The 22152-nt window shown below is 34.5% G+C and overlaps 1 protein-coding gene across 1 annotated transcript in view; it reads right to left on the reverse strand.

The window, feature by feature from the left end:
- abhd2a (abhydrolase domain containing 2, acylglycerol lipase a) overlaps positions 1–22152 on the reverse strand; it is a 28687-nt gene that overhangs the window by 4785 nt on the left and 1750 nt on the right. Inside the window, exons 2-10 of the mRNA XM_058781212.1 lie at positions 21021–21111; positions 20620–20835; positions 15885–16060; positions 12140–12307; positions 11099–11282; positions 7057–7149; positions 6659–6760; positions 2871–2940; positions 2671–2755 (exon numbers count right to left, since the gene is read on the reverse strand). Of these exons, the coding sequence (XP_058637195.1) occupies positions 2671–2755; positions 2871–2940; positions 6659–6760; positions 7057–7149; positions 11099–11282; positions 12140–12307; positions 15885–16060; positions 20620–20828 (1087 nt within the window). The 5' untranslated portion in view covers positions 20829–20835; positions 21021–21111. The remainder of the gene's footprint in view (positions 1–2670; positions 2756–2870; positions 2941–6658; positions 6761–7056; positions 7150–11098; positions 11283–12139; positions 12308–15884; positions 16061–20619; positions 20836–21020; positions 21112–22152) is intronic.

The raw sequence follows: 22152 nt of genomic DNA on the forward strand, positions 1-22152 counted from the left end.
GCTACAGCAAAATCTACCATTTTTACCATTGCAAAATATGTTGGCATGGCAAGACTTTGTCTATTGCGACCGATTGCTACATTTCCTTTGATGTAGTCATGCTTGTAAACCTTTACAACTATCACACCAAAAACAAAACATTCAGGTTTCCACTGCACACCAGATGACACACTGCCACAGAGCAACAAAAACAGTTTTAATACTCCTCCAGTGTTGACCTTTAGAGTCAAACACTCTGAGTTTGTCATAGTTTGCATTATGACACGACACCTTTTTTTGCATCGACACTAGGGTTGAACGATTAATTGCATTTGCGATAATATCGCGATATGAAAAAACGCGATTTTTCAACCGCAGAGGCTGCGATTACACTCTGTCACGTGACGCGCGAGAGTAAAGAGGTGTGTTCGGCTTGAAGATCGACCGGTGAAAGATACTAATATTTTGGCCGTTTCTCAATACCAAGTACGCAAAGTTCGGACTTCGCAAGTTCGACTCGGGAGTGCTATTAATCATATTAATAGTCGCAAAAATGTAGTTCAGGGAACGCACATATTACAGTGAAACTAAATATTATATCAAACATCGTTGCCTCTTTTCTGTTTCATTTAAAATATTAATAGCCACAAAAATGTGGTTCATGCAACGCGTACACACACATTACAATAAAAAAAATGATATCAAACACCACTGCCTTTTCGTTTTCTTCAAAATATAAGACACAACCCTCTATTCGTTTTCATTTTAAAAATATAAAACATTATATGTGGTTTAGCTAATATGTGCACATATACTCTGATTCACTATGTATAATAAAATGAAATATGACAAGCACAACTCTGCCTTTTTTTGTTAAATGTCAGTTTTTAATGAACAATAATAGCCATCATAAAAGTAATAGGAAATGTAATAGGAAATAAAGACAAAAGCAAACAATTCAGTCACGTTAACAAAGTAAGCGCTGTATTACGATTAATAAATAAATAATTTACGAAACATAACTTCGTGCTCAGCCAAAACGATATGACCTGGAAGAAATAATAGATTTGTGAGACCAAAGATTGTCTGTTAGATATACCCAAAACTAATTTTAAACTATATTTTTTTCATGTTTAACCACTACAGAGACATCAGATCCAGCGGCAAATGTCAGAAGGACTAGCCGTGGTAAGGCTGCTCTCGGCGGATACATGAGCACTGAGCGCCCGGTGATCGCGTGGTGCTCACGTCTCCGAAATCGGCGAGACAAATTTTCAAATAGGCGCTATCTTTATAAATAAACCGCAGATTTGAGTTTTAATTAACTACATTCTCGCCTGAAATACACTTAGAAAGGCATTTCATGACACAACAACAGTAATATTTTGAAAATTCTTATTTAAAGTCTGTCTAAAGTTAACAGACAGTGTTTAAAAAGTGCAATCCACATGTTTACATATGTTTATTACAGTGACTTTGAATTAATTACCTAAATACTGAGTGTGGTAAAGCAACAGATTTGTTTTTATATTTCTACTTTAGTTTGTGTGATTTGTTAATGACTTTCATAATAATGTTTACACCAGGCTTATTTGTCAGTGCTTTATGTTGTCATAATTATTACATGCTTACAAGGCTGGAAGTTCAACAAATTAGTCATTAAACTACTGTGTTTGTAATTGTTAAATAATGTCATTCATATCAATTCATGCATCACCTAATTTCATCGTAACATATAGGCCTGACATACAGAAAAGAACATTTATGTTTAATCTATCTAATATTGTGTTGGTCATAGTATACAATGATTTAAAGAGCTTTAAAAAATAATTGCATATTAAATCGCAATACTGATTTTAAAAAAAAAAAACAATTAGATTATTTTCCAAAATCGTTCAGCCCTAATCGACACATTGATTTTATGTGTGTGTGTGTGTGTGTACATTCATGATATCACTATTTGTTCAAACACACCCACATTTTTATATATATATAAAAATGTGGGTGTGTTTGAACAAATAGTGACATCATGAATGTCACATGCATGCTGGTGCACATCTATGTGGGGCTCTGGAGGAATTCTGGTTGATTTTGGCATATGAGGTAATTGCCTAATAAAAGATCAGTATGGAAATAGGCTGTAGGCGTGCTGAAGTGGTAGGAGAAGTGGACAGAAATGACTACATCAAAAAACAGAAAAAAAGCTGTTAGCTGGCGTGTTTAAGGCAAGCAACACTTTCATTATTGCTCATAAAAAAACTCCAGCCATGCAGCTCCATGCAATCATGTGCATTCAAATATTTGTTGGGTGCGTTGATCCAATGTGTGTGTGTGTCATATATATATATATATATATATATATATATATATACACACACACACACACACACTGAAGGAATACAAGGGATTTGCACACCAAAAATAAGTTAATTAATTAATCAATACATTATTTATTTGTTTTTTGTTTGTTTGTTTCAGTCTGTTACTTTAGTTTAAAGCAATCAATCTTTTTTCCCCCCATATATTACAGACGGTGTCACGGTCAAGCACCAATCACATATTCTTTGCAAAATGTAAAAATGTAGTTGAGGATGAAATAAAAAATTTTAAAAAAGAATTTTGTATAATACACTACCAATATCTTTCAGATTTCTTTTTAAAATCGCATGAAACTCAAAACGGTTGCTATACCTGCGAGTGTTCGAGGAATGGTGAGCAGTGAGTTGTGCACGAGCGGATCGTCACCAGAGTTCACCAGCAGCAGAGGCACATAAATCTACAACACAGAGAGAAGAACTAGAGTCATGAACAGCATGCCACCACATAGATAATAGTATTTCCTTATATACTCTCTAAAGCTATTCACTAAATAGCATTATTATTTTACTCACATTATGAATGTAATGAACACAGCTCTCCTTCTCGTAGTACTCCTTCAGAGAGTTGTGCCCATGGAATTTTCTAGAAAACAAATTGACAGCTTGTTATACTAGGAGGGTCAATATCACTGTTGGGTGCCTTTTGTACATAACTCATTTGCCATGATAACTTAACATAAAAATGACTATGAAAAGGTGTGTTATATTAGGCAAAGTTTTTCTATTCATGACAAAAGCATTACTTGGCTCTTTAGATACATTTTCTAGTTTTTTTTTTTTTTAATTATTATTATTTGTATAAGAGGATGCATGTTATTTTGCTATGTCCCATGCACTGCTCATTAAATTTGAATGATAGTAGAATATTGTCAAATCATAGAATTTCAACAAAAATAAAAATAAATAAATATATATATATATATATATATATATATATACACACACACGTATATACACACATACACATACATATACTATTAATATTTTGTTAAATAAGAGATTACTCAATTTGAGTGAATTGATCATTTTGCACATAAAGAGTATATTTGTTGTAAATTACAACAGCGTATTTATTTCCTCAGGAGACTAAGGTCTTTTGGAGCAAACAAACAGATTTTGCTCATGTTTTTTCAATCTGTAATACAGAGTGCTGTACAATATGGAATATGTGCTTGGTATAGCGGTCTCTCTGTTCAACTCAAAGCTCGACTGGAGAGATTGATATCTAACTGTTCTTAGATTGTGGGTCAAATGCTTGTGCCGAGTTTTCATGAGTTGTACAAGAAGAAAATGTTGTCCCTGACAGGTAAAATTATGTCTGATTCTTTCCATATTCTGCATGAGGAATATCAACTTTTGCCATCGAATAGAAGACTAAGAGTACCATATGCCAGAATGAACAGATTACATAAATCTTTTGTTCATCAGTCAATAAAATTAATCAATCAGAATAGGGGGTCTAAGTAGGCAGCTAGATTCTGAGGAATGGAAGGTACTTAAGTATTTGCACTGCAGATGGATGTGTACCAGTGTGTACTTTTGTGTGTGTGTGTGTGTGTGTGTATTGTATTGTGTAATGGGTATTGCTGTGAATTAACGTTAGACAGTAAACGCTATGGGATGCGAGACGAGACAATTTTTGGAAGAAATTCCTACAATAAAGTGAAATTGAATTGAATTTGGTAATAAAAACTGTATTTTTATTTAATAAAAAAAGAAGAGTTTGTCCATGTCCCTTGAATGGTTGTCCACCCTGTCGTATTGGGGAATCTGCCCCTTTAAAAAAAGGCCACCCCCTTTAGTGACATCAGGACAACAGGAATTTCAACAGCTTAGGTGAATAAGTTGGTGACTTTTCAATTGACAAATTTTCTTAGTCTGAGTTTGCTTAACATGTCCACCCTGTCGGCATTAAATATGCTGGAAGTGATTAGAATACAGTATTTTCAAAATATGTAAGTTTAAATATACCAAATTCTCTTCAAGAACCAGACTAACTAATTAGCTAGTCACAGTTTGTTGTAAGCTAATATGCTAATTGAAGCTCAAAATGTCCACCCTGTCGGCCACTTAGACTCGAGACACATACATGCAGTGGTGTATAAAGTACCTGAAAGCCATACTCAAGTAAAAGTACAGATACCTTACCTGAAAATGACTTTGGCAGAAGTTGAAGTCACCGTTTAGAATATTACTTGAGTAAAAGTCTTAAAGTATGTGATACTTAATGTACTTAAGTACGAAAAGTATTTTTTAAATCTTAAACGTACTTAAGTATTGAAAGTAACAGTACAAGTAAATGCAAAATGGAAAAGAAGCAAATAAATATATATATATTAAAAAAATGTTCATACACAGCTTGAGTAGCAAGATTGTGTTCAGTTTTAACTCTTTCTTCCATTTTGTATTTTTGGGTATGAATAAGAAGCACTTCACCTGGTACTTAGTGTCTTTCATTCCAACATAAGAAAACATTTCTGGAATCTGCATCTGAAATAGCATTTAGATGTATTTACACAGTTTAATGCATCTCAGAGGGGACATGGATGCATTTAAACTGCAGTTACAGATGCATAAATAGGCCTAATGTTTTGTTTTTAACATAAAACGTTGAATACTGATATTTGAAATATTTAGACATGAAAAAAAAATTAATAAATAAATAGTCGAAAATGTGAAATGAAAACCGCCAGTAGGTGACAGCAAGTGACTGTTAATGAGTGAGTCATTGAGATTCAACCGATTCGTTCAAAAAGCTGATTAATTCAATGAGTAAACACCGTCCATTGTTCAGAGGCGCAAAACAGTGCTGTGATCTTTGTTTGGAACTATTTTCATTGGCAAAATTGAGCAAAAACAAGCACTATTATGTCTAAAATGTAAGTCACTTATTGCTTTACTGAACTTGTATAAAATGATTATTAAATGTGTTATGATATAGTTTAAGTTAACTATATTAAATTATATACATATAAAATGCATACAGAAGCATTTTATCCGTCTACAGTTTAGAATGCCTGGAATGTTGAGTTTTAATAGACTAATATTAGCACTCTGTGTGCGATTTGGTGATAATGTCAGATCGCATATCATTACAACCATACGTGCCATTTTTCCTGGACGTGTCCTGGCCAGGATTTCTATATTGCTTTGATTCGAAGTACCTCGAGAGCGTTTCGAAAATATAAGGAACCAATGTCATACACCGGTCTGCACACGCAAACAAAGCCAAATCCTAGATATTTTAGGCAATATAGAAATCCTGGCCAGGATGCGTCCGGGAAAAATGGCATGTATGGTCACAACAACACTTACCATATTATCGCAGAAGATATACTGTATACCGCACACCCGACTCAACTTGAGTGGAAAATGAATCATCCGCGGTTGTGCGCGCACTGGTTTAAGCAAAGGTGATTTTAAGAGTCTTAACTTGCAAGCACCAGACCACTGATTCGTCAAACATGCTTTCCTGCAGTCTGTGTTCTTCTGACTTCTGACTATTTTGTAGTAAGTAACGAATATCGTTCGGGGAAATGTATCGGAGTAAAAGTGTACGTTTTAATTAGGAAATGTTGTGGAGTAAAAGTAAAAGTTGGCTGAAAAATAAAAACTCAAGTAAAAGTACAGATACTCCCAAAAAATACTTAAGTACTGTAACGAAGTATTATTACTTTGTTACAACACACCACTGCATACATGATACATGACAGGGTGGACATAGCATTCATTTGTAGTTAATACTGCTAAAAATCTCAAATGAATGTACATCAATGTGATTGAGAATGTAATTATAAAAATATAAAAGCATCTGCTTAATGATTAAATGTAAAATAATATAGTCATATTTTAAAAGAACCAAAACTTATAAAATGACAAAAATACATTACAAAATTAATAAAACTTTAACTAAAATTTAAATGAAAATGGAAAATATAAAAGATCAAAATTCATTCAGAATATTAATAAAACCTATTACAGCATATCAATGATACTAAAATAATACTAGTTAGTTACTGCATTAATGTTAATGAATTGCAATGATGTGTTACCATTTTGTATTCGATCACAGTAACAACTTTTACTGTAGTAACTATGGTATTTTATAACAGCACAAAATCTTTGACAAGGCTAAAGGAAGATTCATTTTCGGAGAACATGACTTAAAGTAACCCGTAAAAATAATACACACTATTTGTTCACTGTGAGGTCTATTACAAATCTCAAGTCACAAAATATGTCTTGTATCTGTTTCACAAGAGAATTACAAAAACCACATGTAGCAATTTCCCAGCACTCACCTCATGATGTTGTCATCGATCTGCATGAGAGATGTGGCAGTGTAGAGCCGGCTCAGATCCGCGTCCACCATTTTAGTGGAGCCCACTCCAAATAACACGCCCCTGTTGAACCAAAAAAAAAAAAAAAACACAACGCTTTGCTGACTCTGTTAAACAGACAGCTCAGTGTTTAGATATATATTCTCTTACCACTCAGAAGATAGTAAATTTATCTTGTTTTTGTGTCATCAGAGAGAGCACTAGTGTAAGTTATTCTGAGGTCTCCTAATGGCTTGATTGCAAAAGAACACGTGAGCGCAAAACAGTTTCAGCAGAAGAGTGAATATCACAGCCAGCCACTCAACACCACTCACACCGACGTCTGTCAGATTCACCGCTGAGGACGAGAGCAACAATACCTGTGAGACAAAATGATCTTCTTCATGTTGTCAGCCATCAGGAAGTTATAGAAACGACGGCACTGGTCCCACTGCAGAAATGTCTCCTGAGCCCTGAAACACACACACACACACACATACAAAAGAATGCATTACAATGCTATTTAAACTACATACAAGCAATGTTCCCTCTAAAGCTGTTGCGCGTGCGCACACGCAAAAATTAGTTGGGAAAGCCATTTGATTGTATTCTAGTAAAAGCGAAAGAATTGCAATGCTCGGGTAAACTGCTATAGAGTTAGAACCGGTGAATGCGGTTTACAGGTTTCATAGAAAGAGAATGATGTGATGTGCGCCAAATGAGTCGCTGTAGAAACCGAATACTTCAATGGTTGCGGATGAAGTAGCTCAAATCGAGAGTCAACGCAAACGCAGTGACATGTGAAATAAAACGTTCTCATGTATTAAAGAAGAGTGGCTTGATTAAGTGCTGGAAATAGCGGAGGATGGGCACAGAACGGTAACAAAACTCTGAGACATTTACAGTCACACACAGGTGTATTGTGCAAACTGTACTTTAGGGATGTTTAGTTACTTACGCTCATCAAGGCTGTATTTATTTGAACAAAATGCAGAAAAAACCCCCCCAAAAAAACAACAATAATATTGTAAACTCTTAGGCTATTGCCATTTCTAATATTGATTTTCTATTTTCATATATTTTAAAATATAGTGTATTCCTGTAAAGCAAAGCTGTATTTTCAGCATCATTACTCCACTCTTCAGTGTCACATGATCCTTCAGAAATCATTCTAATATTCTGATTTATTATCAGTGTTGAAACTGTTGTGCTGCTTATTTTTTGGAACCTTTTTTCTTTGATTCTATGATTAGGCTATAAAAAGTTAAAAAGAACAGCATTAATTAAAAATATAAATCTTTTCTAACAATGCAAGTCTTTACTATCACTTTTTATCCATTTAACACATACACAAAAAAATGTACTGACCCCAAACTTTTGAATATAGTAGTGTATATTGTAACACAAAATTTCTATTTTGAATAAACACTGTTCTTTTTAACTTTTTATTTCTCAAAGAATCCTGAAAAATATCACAGGTCCCAAAAAATATTAAGCAGCACAACTTTTTCCAACACTGATTATAAATTAGCATATTGGAATGATTTCTGAAAGATAATGTGATACTGAAAATTCAGCTTTGCTTCACAGGAATAAATTATATTTTAAAGTAGCCTATATTAAAATAGAAAATTTGTATTTTAAATTGCAATAATATTTCACAATATTAATTTGTGAAATAATATTTAGTATTTTTTTATCAAATAGATACAGCCTTGATGAGCATAAGAAACTGCTTTAAAAAAAATTTTACTAGTCCCAAACTTTTGAACGGCAGTGTATTGTACCGTAAAAACGTTTTCTCAGATAACCTAAAATGTGCATCGTTTAGTTACATCAAGGGTCAAATCAAATATGAATAGCACATTAAAGTTAAAAGTTACACACTTTTTTGCGCGTGCACTATACAGGTCTGGTATAACGTTTTTGCTCAGGTGCCCGAAATGTCCGCCCAATAGAGAAAAGTTTTGCTCAGCAAGAAAAAAAATTAAAGGGAACATTGCATATAAGTATTTCATATTTTTAAAGCTTGTAATGATATGATTAAATTCACTTTGAAACAATAGGTTCAAATGTAATTTAGATAGATAGATAGATAGATAAGAAAAATTTGCTACTTAAATCACACATTTTTCTGAAAATCACGATTAATCCCACCTAACATTAAAGTTTTTAAAAATACTTTTACATTGCAATAATTTCACATTCAATCTTCAAATTAATGTAGAAACAACATAAAGACAGTATTTCTTTATATATTTGTATAATGGCATCTTTTTTTATGACTGAAGGCCAGTATCACTCTGATGTCTCTATGAAATAGTTTTTTTCCCCCTAATACTGATTAGCCATTCAACATTACAAAGCTGTCAATTTTAACATTTATTAGACTACTTAAAATAACTTCTAATTTAAGTGAACTTAAAACAATCTTCACATAAACCCATTATAATAAATGTCATATTTACCTGTGCACTTCAGCAAGTAGGAAATATACAGAAATTCTAAATTAAAGCTACAGAAGTTATTGATTTCCTGTTTTTTTCGTTTGATCTTTGATTACCAGACATCACAGCAGCTGGTTATTAATTTTTTTGTCTGCTGTCCCTTTAAGAGCTGCCGATGCTGAACATGACACAGATCTGACACGTATCTCTTCACCTTTTTTGACCCACTTCAGGTCTTAAAGTCTCTACTAACTGAGTTGAATTGGGTGTGTTAGATGAGGGAGACGGTGCTGGGATGCTCCAGCATTTCAGAGACATGTTCTTAAATGTGACTCATATAATATTGGGGGCAGTCGTGGCCTAATGGTTAGAGAGTCGGACTCGAGTCTCAGGTCCGGCAGGGATTGTAGGTGGGGGGGGAGTGAATGTTCAGCGCTCTCTCTCCACCCTCAATACCACGACTGAGGACGAGACCCTTCCGAACCCCCAACTGCTCACACACACACACACACATATGTATACACATACACGAGTGTGTGTGCGCGTGTGTGTGTGTATGTATGTGTATATATATATATATAAAATAAGTGCTGCCAAATCGATTAACACATCATGTGTGTCTACTGTGTATATTTATATGTATAGACATGTATATATGTGTTCTTTTAATTCATTCTATTTATTCCTTTAATTCAGTTCTTTTAATTTCTTTGAATTCATTATTTAGTTGTTCCTGACCATTCTTCAGTTTCTCTGCCCCTGAAAACTTATCTGCAATACATAACTATACATAAATGTAAATAAATATATATAAATGATGAATAGAAGCTTTCAGGGGCAGAGAAAAAAAAATGGGCATGAAAAAAAAAGAAAGAAAAAAAAAAAAGACCATTTTGGATAGAAAAATTAACATGTTAAAATACCAAAAAGTATGATATGCATGAGCCCTTTAATATCAATTCCACCTAAATGCATAAGGTGCATTAAAAGGGATCTTGAATATAATAATCTGTCAGATAATCAGGCAGAGCAGATTAGCCGAGGTTTTATTGATTCTGTAATCCTGTCTGAAGGCAGAGCTACATACTGACGGCAAGGCCAAGTGTGCCGACGTGCTTCAGAAAACCCCAGCAGAGCTGCTGGCAAACAGCACAAACAGCAAAGGTGTGGCTTCAGATTTACTAAAGCCCAAACACATCCTCTGCATTCCAGAGCTGCTTCTGCACTGAAACCCACATCACATGCTTATTCACTGACAGCGATGTGAGATGTGAGTTTGTTCCATATTTAGTTGTTAGAGCTGTTGCTATGGTGCTCTATAATGTTGACATGTCAACACTGACATCTTTACAGCCAGTGTGCAAAGTATGCAATCTCTTTTTTGTGACTCTACCATAGTAAGCCAAATGTCTATATCTCAAGAACTTCGCTATAGTGAACTAATAAATAAGAACAGTTCTTTGGCTTTGGTTTACATACTGACCAATATTGAATGCTTTTTGCAGAGAGCTCACTAGAGTGCCCTACTGTTGAATTTTTGAAAAGGTGTTTAACACTTTTGACTTCCTTTGGGAGGATCAGAACGCACCCTAGAAAGTCGCACTGTTTATGCCGTACCATTAGGTAAGCACTACATTAGCTAACAGAGATATGCTTATGCAAATGTACAAACAGAGTGCGTTTACTCTGCATGAGTTTCATGCAACATGCAAATGTCAAGCGGAGGAAGCAGGTTGACACAACACTGAGACCACCTGTGCCCTTTAAATCACTAACTACAATGTACACACTGTCAGTTCTTATCTCCAGTTCAGTCCACTGACAGCAGTGATAAAATGGTCCAACTTGTACCCAAAGCAAGCTGGCAGCATTTTTATCTGGGCAGTATGCCCATGGCTTCACGGATCCCTGTCCCACTCCCTCTGGAGCAACATCAGGTATTGCGCAGCTTCTGTCTGGGAACAGAGCGGCTCACCTTAGTGCACTGTAGCCCTGGCACACGCTCACACAGCACAGAACCCGCTCCTGGTTGGTTCGGTTCTCTCCGAGGAACTTGCAAACGATATTTCCCCCGAGACTGAAGCCCACAACAATAAGTTTGGTCTGGGGGTGCGTCTTTTTGATGAAGCCCACCATTGCTGCAAACTCCCATGTACAACCTGTGGAGAGAAACAAAAACAACAAAATTTTAAAACAGAACATGAAGTTGACAAGTCACCAAAAATGACTTAGTTCGGCATTATAAAAACTAATATTTTCATCTATAAATTATTATTCTATCAAAATCTGACAGAATACAATAAAAGCTGATAAAATCTAAAATAACAACTGATAAACAAAAATAAAATGGCATCTGATAATATAAAAACTGATTAAATAATAAGCGAAAAATAACAGTATTGACAGTAAATGTATGGCTTTAGGATTGCAAAAGTGGAATTAGTAATGCCAAACAACTTTTAGACTAAACACATATTTTACACAATGCCCAAACACAAATCACATTAAAATTCACATTCAAATTAAATCTGATTATAAATAAATAAATAAATAAATAAAATAAATAAATAAAATCTGATAAAATATAAGATCTGATAAAAAAAAATAAAAAATATAGCTGTATAATATTAAAAATCTGATAGAACAAAACCAAACTAAAAAGTAATAAAAAAGAATGAAGATACAATAAATAAAATAAAAACCTAAAATACAATAAATAAAATAAAAACTTAAACTAAAATAAAATGCCTTCCAGCAAACAGCACAAATGAATGTACTGACAGCAAAGGTGTAGCTTTAGGATTTTAAATTATGACCAAACACATGATTTACACAATGTCCAAACACAACTAAGTTAAAATTTACATTTTCTGTAAAGATAATGAAAATGAAAAGATACATGCTCGCATGGATTATTGCTTTATTCAATAAACTGAAAAGCTTCTAATTCATTCACTGTATCACTTTAGGAATATGAAGTTTCCTGAATAAACACAAATCTATACACGTCTCGTACCATAGGTGAACATGCGAGGGGAGGTAAGCTCAATGTTCGGCAAGGCCCCGAGGTGATTGAGCACAGCACAGCGGTAGCCCTGTTTCTGCGAATAGTCCACAAATGTGCGGATATAGTGCTTTTCACTGTGGTTCCCAATGCCAGGACAGATGACCATGGTGACGTCCTCTGTCAAAGCAACACAAAACATTAAGAGCACTTGCTATGGAAGTCATTTCACACATGGATAAATAAATGCAAATGTACACAGATACATTTTTGAGTTGCTCAACATTACCTGGAAAAGAAAAGATAAAAAGTATGATAATGTGTCACGATATTTGCACAAAGCAAGCAAATGCAAAATACATAGTTTGTATAACAACTTGGCTGCAAAAATTCCACATTCCAACATGTAGACACTGCAATAGTTCAGATGCATGTATTTATTTCCCAATTACATTTTTTCTGTGTTATTCTATGCTATGTCTCACAATTGACTCTTAAAAACATAGTGTCTTATTTTGAGCAATTCTTTGGTTTATGTTATTCCAAATTATTAAAATGTCTGTCATAATTGCCATTAATAATTTTCATTTTAAATGTGACTTTTCTCCAAACCAACTTTTTTAAAACTGAAAATTCTGTTTTACGCAAAAAAGTATGGAAACTGCATCTTTTTATCTTGCATTTCTAATTTTTTTGCCTCGCAATCGTACGTTTCTCTCACAATTCAGACATCATCTTGAAATTGACATTTTCTCAGAATTCTGACTTTACATAAGGCAAATTGACTTTTTTGTTTAAGCCACAGGATTAAAAAAAAGAAAAAGGTATTTATGAGTTATATATATTAGAGGTCGACCGATAGTGGATTTTACCGATACCGATAGCTAGGTTGGACCACACTGGCCGATACCGATTAATCACCCGATAGTTTTCAAAATGGATACTGAAAGAAAGCTAGTGCTTTACTATTTTTAAAAAAAAGCAGTAACAGTACTGAACCATATTTTGTAAATGAATAGAAATATTAATATTATTTACTATATTGATCATTAAAGTTATTTCATAGTTTGCTAATGTTAAAAGAAGAAACTTTAAAATTTAAAAATGTAGCCTATTAGTAGCTAATAGTGAATGTTGAAATGAACACACTCTAACAAGGAACAATACTTCTACAGTTTTCATTAATGCTACGAATGGACTCTTATTGTTAAGTGTTACCATTTAATTTCAACAGTCATGCTTAAAGATGGCCATCTTTAAATATCTACACAAGGCCATAGCATTAAAATTACATACATATGGATATTGTATGTGTACTCACACACTTTATTTGCTTCTATTTTTAACACTTGATAATTATCAAAAAAAACAAAAAGTCACCGCGCAAAAGCGCAGCACTGCGTCTAGGAGAACTCAGAGGTATCACACACACACACCAGGCGCTTTGCGTTCAAATCAAGTGGCGGTCTAAAACAATTTATTTAATCACCAAACGGACATAAGTTTGCTTCAAGAATGAACAATGTGGCATAAATGAGTTTGAAGTTCGGTGTTTAAAAAAAAAACAGAGCAAGCAAAGAGAACGCGCGATCTGTACTACAGCTCTCTATATGAAGCATTCAGACTTAATTAGAGCCACAGAAAGACAAACGTTTTGCTGAAAAATGCACAATACATAATTTATAGCCTAGGGTGAAGTCATTATGTACATTCACAACAATTTGGGACAAATATAATGTAATTTAATAGAAAACTATGTGAATGGTGCTCTGTTCCGCGGCAGGATTTTCTGTCGATTGTATTTAAATGCGAGTCTGGAGTTTCCCGCTCTGTGCAGCGCGCAGTGTCACGTGTCAAAATAAACAACACGTGCTGTCAGTGATTTCCGCCTCTAGAGGCTGCTCTCATACTGTATAATGCCAGCGGACCCTTCTCAGCCACTCCAGCAACGGTTGCAAACCGGAAAACTATCGGCATGGATTTTTGCCGATAACCGATAGTTGCGGCAATCAACTATCGGTGCCCATTAATCGGTCGACCTCTAAAATATATATATAAGAATAATATAAAACACACACACACATATAAATGTCAATTAGGGCTGCCCTCGACTAAATATTCGTCTGGTCATCAAGTAGTCATTCATTTAAAGCAAAAGTCAACTAATCGCACGTTTATTAATAAACAATTTAAATCATAATAATAATAATAATAATAATGAGCCTTTACTTCCCTACATTGCCTAATAAGCTCTCAAACACACGCATAAAGTGTGCCACGGCACACCGGCAGAAGTAATGTTTATGAATTTGTCAGGGAAAAACAGCAAGGAGGCTGCATTAACATTTTAATAATTCATTGATAAACTAGTACTTTCTTTGTTCTCGGTTTAAAGGGGTCATCGGATGCTAAATTCACTTTTACATGTTGTTTGAACATAAATGTGTGTCGGCAGTGTTTGTACACATCTACAAAATAATGACAAAAATCCACCCAGTGGTTTTTATTTAATTCCTAAAAATAACATCCTCTCGCAGTTCTCAGCTTCTTGGCTGTGTGACGTCACACGGACGAAGGCTGCTCCCACAATTGTTGATTGACACAGCCGTCTTACCTTAGACCCACTCTGAGTGAGCTGTAACAGTCCGACTGCCATTGTTTCGATGCCGGAGCAGGGACATACACAAGAATGTCTCCTAAGCAATCGAGGTGTGAACATAACAGTCGTCATTTACTCCCGACACCTGAGCTGCTGAAGACGCAGTGGATTAGATTTGTTTGTGAAGGGAATGCACCCCCGATCTACCTAAATGTGTCTATGTTTGTGCAAACCATTCATGATCCAGCTTCACCTACAGAAGTGGTGAGTATAAGGGTTTTTTTATGAATCTTTGCCAATCTCCTTTCCTAATAACGTGCTAGTTAGCAAGTTGTTATTGTGAGTGCACACAAATAAGTCTTTACAAATTCGAAATATATATTACTCTTATCTGTATAACCAAAAATTAAGGAGTATTTTAAGAGCAAGTGAGCGCACCGGCGCCTCCATCTGTCCTGCAGTGAGCACGCTAGTCTTCCACACTCCGCACACGCACTTCAATAGTGCACATTTTTTTTAGGTTAACATTTGATTGAGCAGCCATGTAAAGTTGTTGCTTCTTACTTATTTCAGATGATAAGCCATATTTGAGGTCGATGAATGATATGCGAGCATTTGGATGTCCTGCCCGAGTACTGTATTACCACATAGACCAGCCGTTAACTGCATCTGCATGATTTTGCCTAGGTGGATTTTTATTTATTTTAATTTTTTTGGCGACTAATACAATTTTGGTCGGCCAAGCCTCTTCTGGTCGACTAACAGTTAGTCAAATATTAGGGGGCAGCCCTAGTGTAAATATATATTATACTTCTACATTTATATCTCAGAATATCTTCAGATTTGTAAGATAAAAATCAGAATTGCAAGACTAAAGAACTGTGAACTAAAAAGTTGCAATTATCAAATCCATGGTGGAAATAAGCTTTCACTAAAAAGGTCACATTACATGAAAGTAAAATTTTATTTCATATAGATAAGCATTCCTGTAATTAATACCTCTTCTTCAGAATGAAGATCAAGCAAACTATTTACATGTGATTTAAATGATACTTCCTCTTTGAACCTGAATGAGAGACTCGTTTATCAGGTTTCCACATAGGAGTGTAGTGTTACACTCCAGCTCAGACCAAATAAACCCAACTATGTGGCACTGACCTCCGGACTGATGATCCGCCAGGGGTTCAAAGAGGTCAAAAGTTGCTGTGGCCCCGTCCTGCATGGGCAGATATTTGCGCAGGCCGAACGGGTGTGGTGAACTGACCCGACCCAACTTTCCATAGAGGGCCGTCTGCAGATGACCGCTTTTACCCCATAGTAGAGGAGGAATGTACCTAGAGTATGAAACAAAACATTAGATTTATACAGTGGTAAATTATTTGATAAATTTTGCATAAGGGCTATTGCTTAACTAGAGCAAAAATCTTTAATTTTGATCATTTTTTTATTGAAGATTTACTCATGAAGCAACAGTGAGATCCCCATATCTTTGGAAATTAACCATATAGGGACCTTAAAAATGAAGATAGCAAAAGAAAAGTTTGTTAAGAACCAGAATATAATATTATAATAAGATGTCTTTGGTACTTCTTGAGTTATATACATGCAAACTTTGGGAGAGGAAAAAATACACACAAAGTTGAAACAAATTAACAAAATCAAAATTTTTAGCTGAGGACATTTCTGAAATTTGGTTGATTAGACACAGTACAGGTCGTAGGTCATTTTGAAAAATAAAGGAAACTGCTGTCAATGCAATGGTTATGATTGTGTTCCCAGATTCATGTTTCATCAAAACAAAATATACTGAGTGTGCATATTTTTCTGATGCTTATGAACGATAAGTGTAGCGGCCCATATTTTTGGCAGTTCTTCAAGTTTGTTTCTAGATCTGGGCACTGGGACAGGTCACATTACTGCTGACTCCATGCGTCATCGTCACACAGGTGCACGCTGCTGTTATGTAATGGTTCCACCCACCAATTAGGCTTCAACCCATTACACACTGACCCTTCACTAAGCTCGTAGGTTGCTTGGTCTAACAGACTTCTAGGAATGAATCACATAAATGTGTGAAAAGCGTGATTTTTGGTGAAATGTGCTCATGAAGTGGTAATAAATGCTACACTTATGTAGGCCTAATATATACACATATATATATATATATATGTGTGTGTGCTTAATAATGCTGAAAATTCAGCTTTGCACCACAGGAATACATTACATTTAAAAATATATTCAAACAGAAAACAATTATTTTAAATTTATTTAATATTTCACAATATCACCTTTATGACTGAATTAATTTATTTGATCAAATAAATTCAGCCTTGGCGAGCATAAAATACTCATTTCAAAAGCATTACAAAATCGCACCTACCCAAACTGTTATACCAATACAATTCATTTACAAATAAAAAGGACAAAAATTAACATGCATATTCTTTAGGTAACTTGAATCACTATTAAAAATGCCTCAGAAACAACATTTTATTTTGGATCATTTCTGTAAAATTCACACTATGGATGTTCATTCAAGAATAAACAGAAAAAAAAAAAGAAAAAACTAGCTTAAACAGAAAATGCTTCTTGAAATCTGTGAATTTTTCAGTTATAACACATTACATGTTAAGCAGATTTTCACAAATCACCAAGTGACATCAAAAACTCTTTCCCTACTTTGTTTCCACTCTTTTAAATAACATCCTACAAAATCGCTCTTTGAAGACGCACCTTTCTAGAATAGCGCTGTTTCATTTGTACCTTTCTGAAATATCACCCTCTGAGACACACCTTTTCATCACTATTTCGTGAGGTAAAATTCTAGATTATCAATGTTGAAGACGCAACTTTCTAGTTTGATTGTGACTTTCTGGAATATCACAATTTGAGACTTTTCAGATGATCTTCTGTTTTGAGAATTCTAGAATATAACTGTTTGAAGATGCAACTTTGTTTTGACACAATTCACATAAATTCACTGTCCATTTTGAGCTATAACATTTCATAAAACTTTTTTTTTCACTGGAAATGACCTTATTTACTTGGCTCAACTTTGCTCTGCTAACTAAAGACTTCCAGACCACTAAAACAACATTCGTTTGCACAAAGTGAGCCTAAAAACAGCAGCAAGCAAAATCCACTGAACGGCTTCCACATCTTCTTTCCCTTCTCACTGTCACTGTGATCTATTCCACACCACCTTAGGTATTACATAACATGCTCTCACTATCACCACTGACTATTACATGTGATTATCCTTCAAATATCGGTTATGAGATGCATGGAATGAAAGCCGGCCTGGTTTAATCTGCTCACAATGACACGGTCAAATAAGACGACGAGAGGATCAGCACTGACAGTCATTTAAGGCGAGTTGAGTTCAGAAATCCCTAGAGCAGATAAATTAACGTCGACACAATGCAAACTCGCTTTAAATAACCAGGTGCACCTCTGGAATGTTGTCAAACGAGGCTTAAGCATTACTTAATGAACAACAGAACCGACTGGAAACAGGCTTTTTTGTTCCCTTTACTGCATCTTTAGCCATTCCTCTCTTTGTTGACTGAGCTGCAGTCATCCGCAAGCATAAAAGATAAAAAACAAGGAAGCATGCAGCGGCAGAGCTGCGTTGGCGTGACACGCCTAATAATGTTCCAAAGTCCAGACCCACAATGCAACATCACAGGCATGAGCGACTATTATCAAAGCTTGACAAAATAACCTTTAGATCTTCAAACTCTGAATGTTCTAAAGCGCCTGTTTTCTCAAAAGGCGTTTTTTTCTGGAAAATCTTCCAGCAAAATAAACATGGGAAAAGTTAATTGTGCCACCGAGGAGATAAGGATGTACAGACAATAGGCTGTGTTTGACGATTGATCTCTTGGCCCCAAGTGTAGATGATGTACTGGAAAATGATGATTACATAACCAGCCGGGAGTCACTTTGGATTACAAAAGAAACACCCACCCGCACTGTGCAACAGACATATGCAATGCATATATATGATCTAATACAACAAAATAAACATTAACCATCACGTGGAATTGAAACCAAGAATAACAAAGGCTTGATAAATTAGCACACTATGCAATGGCAGTGCAGGTATATAAACAATTCTGCAGATGTTATTGAAAAGGCATGCTTTGTCTTGGCCTCAAGTGTAAACAGTATAATAACCATATGTTGTTGCAGCTAGCAATAAACTCCAGAAGTATCACCTCACTGTTTTCATAAACTGTTGTCGTGCAATTTGAGAATGGAAATGACTACATTTCATGAAAGAAAAAAAAAGTATATTAAACACCTTCCAAGAATGTCTGCCGCAACTGAAAATTTTAATTCACAAAAGCATTCAAAATACCACTGATGAACAGATTGGCATGCGTTTTACTGCAGGAAACAGACAGTATGGTTATTTTCATCTATAACTGATTGCACTATGTATAATAATTCTCTATTCTTAAGTGTTTTAAATTTTTATATCATTTTGCTTTTATTGTTGTGATTATTATTATTTTTTTAATTCCTTGTTTTTATTGTTGTGATTATAATTATTTTTAATGACTATTTCACATCCTTTTATGTAAAGCACTTTGAATTACCACTGTGTATGAAATGTGCCATATAAATAAACTTGCCTTGCCTATAAAAGTACCTTATCGTGTAACTTTGTGTTTGAAAGCAATGGTAAACACTATGCTGTGGTAATGGCACTTTACTAGAAAGTGTGAATTCTAACACTTTCGAACTTCATTTAGAAGTGTCTAAACCGTAGCTGCAACAACTGAACTCATGCAAAATTGCTCATTTTGCATGAGAAACAATGTTCTTTTATCTTTTCCCTATTTTGCATTATAGTTTAGGTGGTTGCACCTGTACGTTTCATGTTTTTGAGTACAGTGTTCTTATTGTTAACTAAAACTATTAAAAATTGTTTTCACTAATAGAAATAAAGTTGAAATAAAGTAAAATAAATTATAGATTAAAATCTATATATCATTTTTTTTAATGAAAATAAGTGATGTTGAACAAAAAAAGAAATGCTGCAGATAAGTATTAAAATAATACAAATCAAATTGTGTTAATGACAAAATGGCAAAAATACAAAACAAAATTACTAAAACTGAACATATAAAAAAAAATAAAGCTAATCCAAAATATTAATTCATCATATAAATAAATAATACACAATTTTTGATACAAACCTGAATGATTACTGAATGATTACAATATTCATAAAGCATGGCTTTTATATGGAAATCTAAAGTAATTCAAATAACAGTTTTTATTTTGATACATGTCCAAAACAAACATGGTATGACCAAGATTTAATAGTTTAAAATAACTAACAGTATTTAACAGTTAAAAATAACTGTTTTCCATTTAAATGTATATTCAAATGCAATTTATTCCTATGATGACAAGCTGAATTTTCAGCATCATTACTCCAGTCTTCAGTGTCACATGATCCTTCAGAAATCATTCTAAAATGCTGATTTGCTGCTCAAGAAATATTTCTTGTTATTTTCAAGACCACTGAAAGTTGAAAACAGTTCTGCTATATTTATTGATTAATAGAAAGTTCAAAAGAAACAGTTCACTTATTTGAGACAGAAATCATCTGCAACATTATAAATGCTTTTACGGTTACTTTTGAGCAATTTACTGTGTCCCTGCTGAAAAAAAGTAAAAATTCCTTAAAAAAAAACAAAACAAAAAAAAACGTAGAGAATATTTATGTAAGTGATTCTAGGAACGCTGCATTAGTCTTAGCAACCATGTGCTAAAAGCAGCGCAGCTTCAGGAACAGCCTCTAAGCTATTCTGAGATGTGGTTTACTCCATAGACACAATAAGTGCAGTGAAATGATAAACTGAAGTGCGGTACTCACTCTTTGGTCAGAATAGGACAGGACTTGAGCAGAAAGCGGTTGAGTGCTGTATCCTGGTAAGTGAGGTCCGGTGGAGCTGTGGGACTTTTCAAGTTTAGACACCGGACGATGATGTAGAGAACGGTGGCCACCGCCGCCAACTTCATGCCGTCAAACATCGCCGGCATCTCCGGCGCCACCGTGTACACCTCAGACTCGTGAGTGTTCATATTTGCGCTGAAAATAATAACAAATGACTGATGCAACGCTTCAGTAAACTAAAATACAATAAAGCATAAACTAGAAAATCACAAGCCATTATTTGAGGATCTATGGGCAAGATCTGGTTTAAACTACTCCAATGTTCTGTCAGACAAATATAAAGTGGCTAGCTGATAACAGAAACTGAAGGAGTCACTTACTTTGTAAGTCTTGGAATGTGAGCTTGTATTCTCTGATGAAGGAGATGTTATGGGTGTGGACTGTTGGTCACAGTGATCTGGTCAGTTTTCTCTGAGGAGGATTACACGTAACAGAAATGATAAGAGCAGATAAGGTTGATTATGTATACTTATATTGTCAAGTACCAAGCCCATATTAATAACCTAACTACAAGCTGGTGGCATATTAAAAGAATATTTCACTCAAATGCTTTGTGTTCTTTGGTGGAACACAAAGGAGTTATTAATAACAAATGGTGCTCTTTTCCATATATTGAAAGTGAATAGTGACCATGGCTCAGGGTTATTATACTTAACTATAAAATTAAAACCAGTAAAAACATGTGTCACTCAAGTAAAATCAAATACAAAAATTATTTTATTTCAGCTAGTTGCCTGGACAAAAATTCACATTTTGATTTAGGTTAACTTTATGCACTAAATAAACAAGAAAATAAAAGTGAATAAAAACTATATATATATATACACGTTTAAAAAAAAAAAAAAATGCTGAATGAAATTACTAAAACTTAAAATTAGCAATAAAAAAACTATTATAATACCTTTATAATAGATTTTTGTTGAATATTGATTTAAATCTCATTATATGGCTTCAGAAGACATTCTTTAAAACAGAAATATAGGCCAGAAACGACATTAGAGTGAGTAAATAATAATTACAATTTTCATTTGTGGGTGAACTATCACGTTAAGACTCATCTATGACTCACATAAGCAGCTGCACTGAACGCTCTCCTCAAATGATCCCAATAAGGCTCCTTCATGACATTAATGTATTAGATGAGGACTAGAGCATTTACAGCATTTAAGTCTTAAATCTGACTCATGCTTCTAAATAAAGAGGAAGTTTAAGAGAATCATTTTAGAGTGCTAAATTAAATTTAAAATAAAATTCTTGGTTTTAATTGGATAATGTTAAATCAGTGTACATGACCCAGCCCGGCTAACTAGAGAAGATTTCAATTTTTAATTGTGAGGAAATGCACCTGTCAACTTGATTCCCTGAGACCATGCTCATTTCTGTCTTAACATGCATGAAGTTTAATGGACTACATGGGAATTTTGTCCCCTAATTAAATGAGGAAGACCGAAT

This window comes from Onychostoma macrolepis, chromosome 07 (genome assembly GCF_012432095.1).
Source record: "Onychostoma macrolepis isolate SWU-2019 chromosome 07, ASM1243209v1, whole genome shotgun sequence".
In the NCBI taxonomy this organism is placed as follows: Eukaryota; Metazoa; Chordata; class Actinopteri; order Cypriniformes; family Cyprinidae; genus Onychostoma; species Onychostoma macrolepis.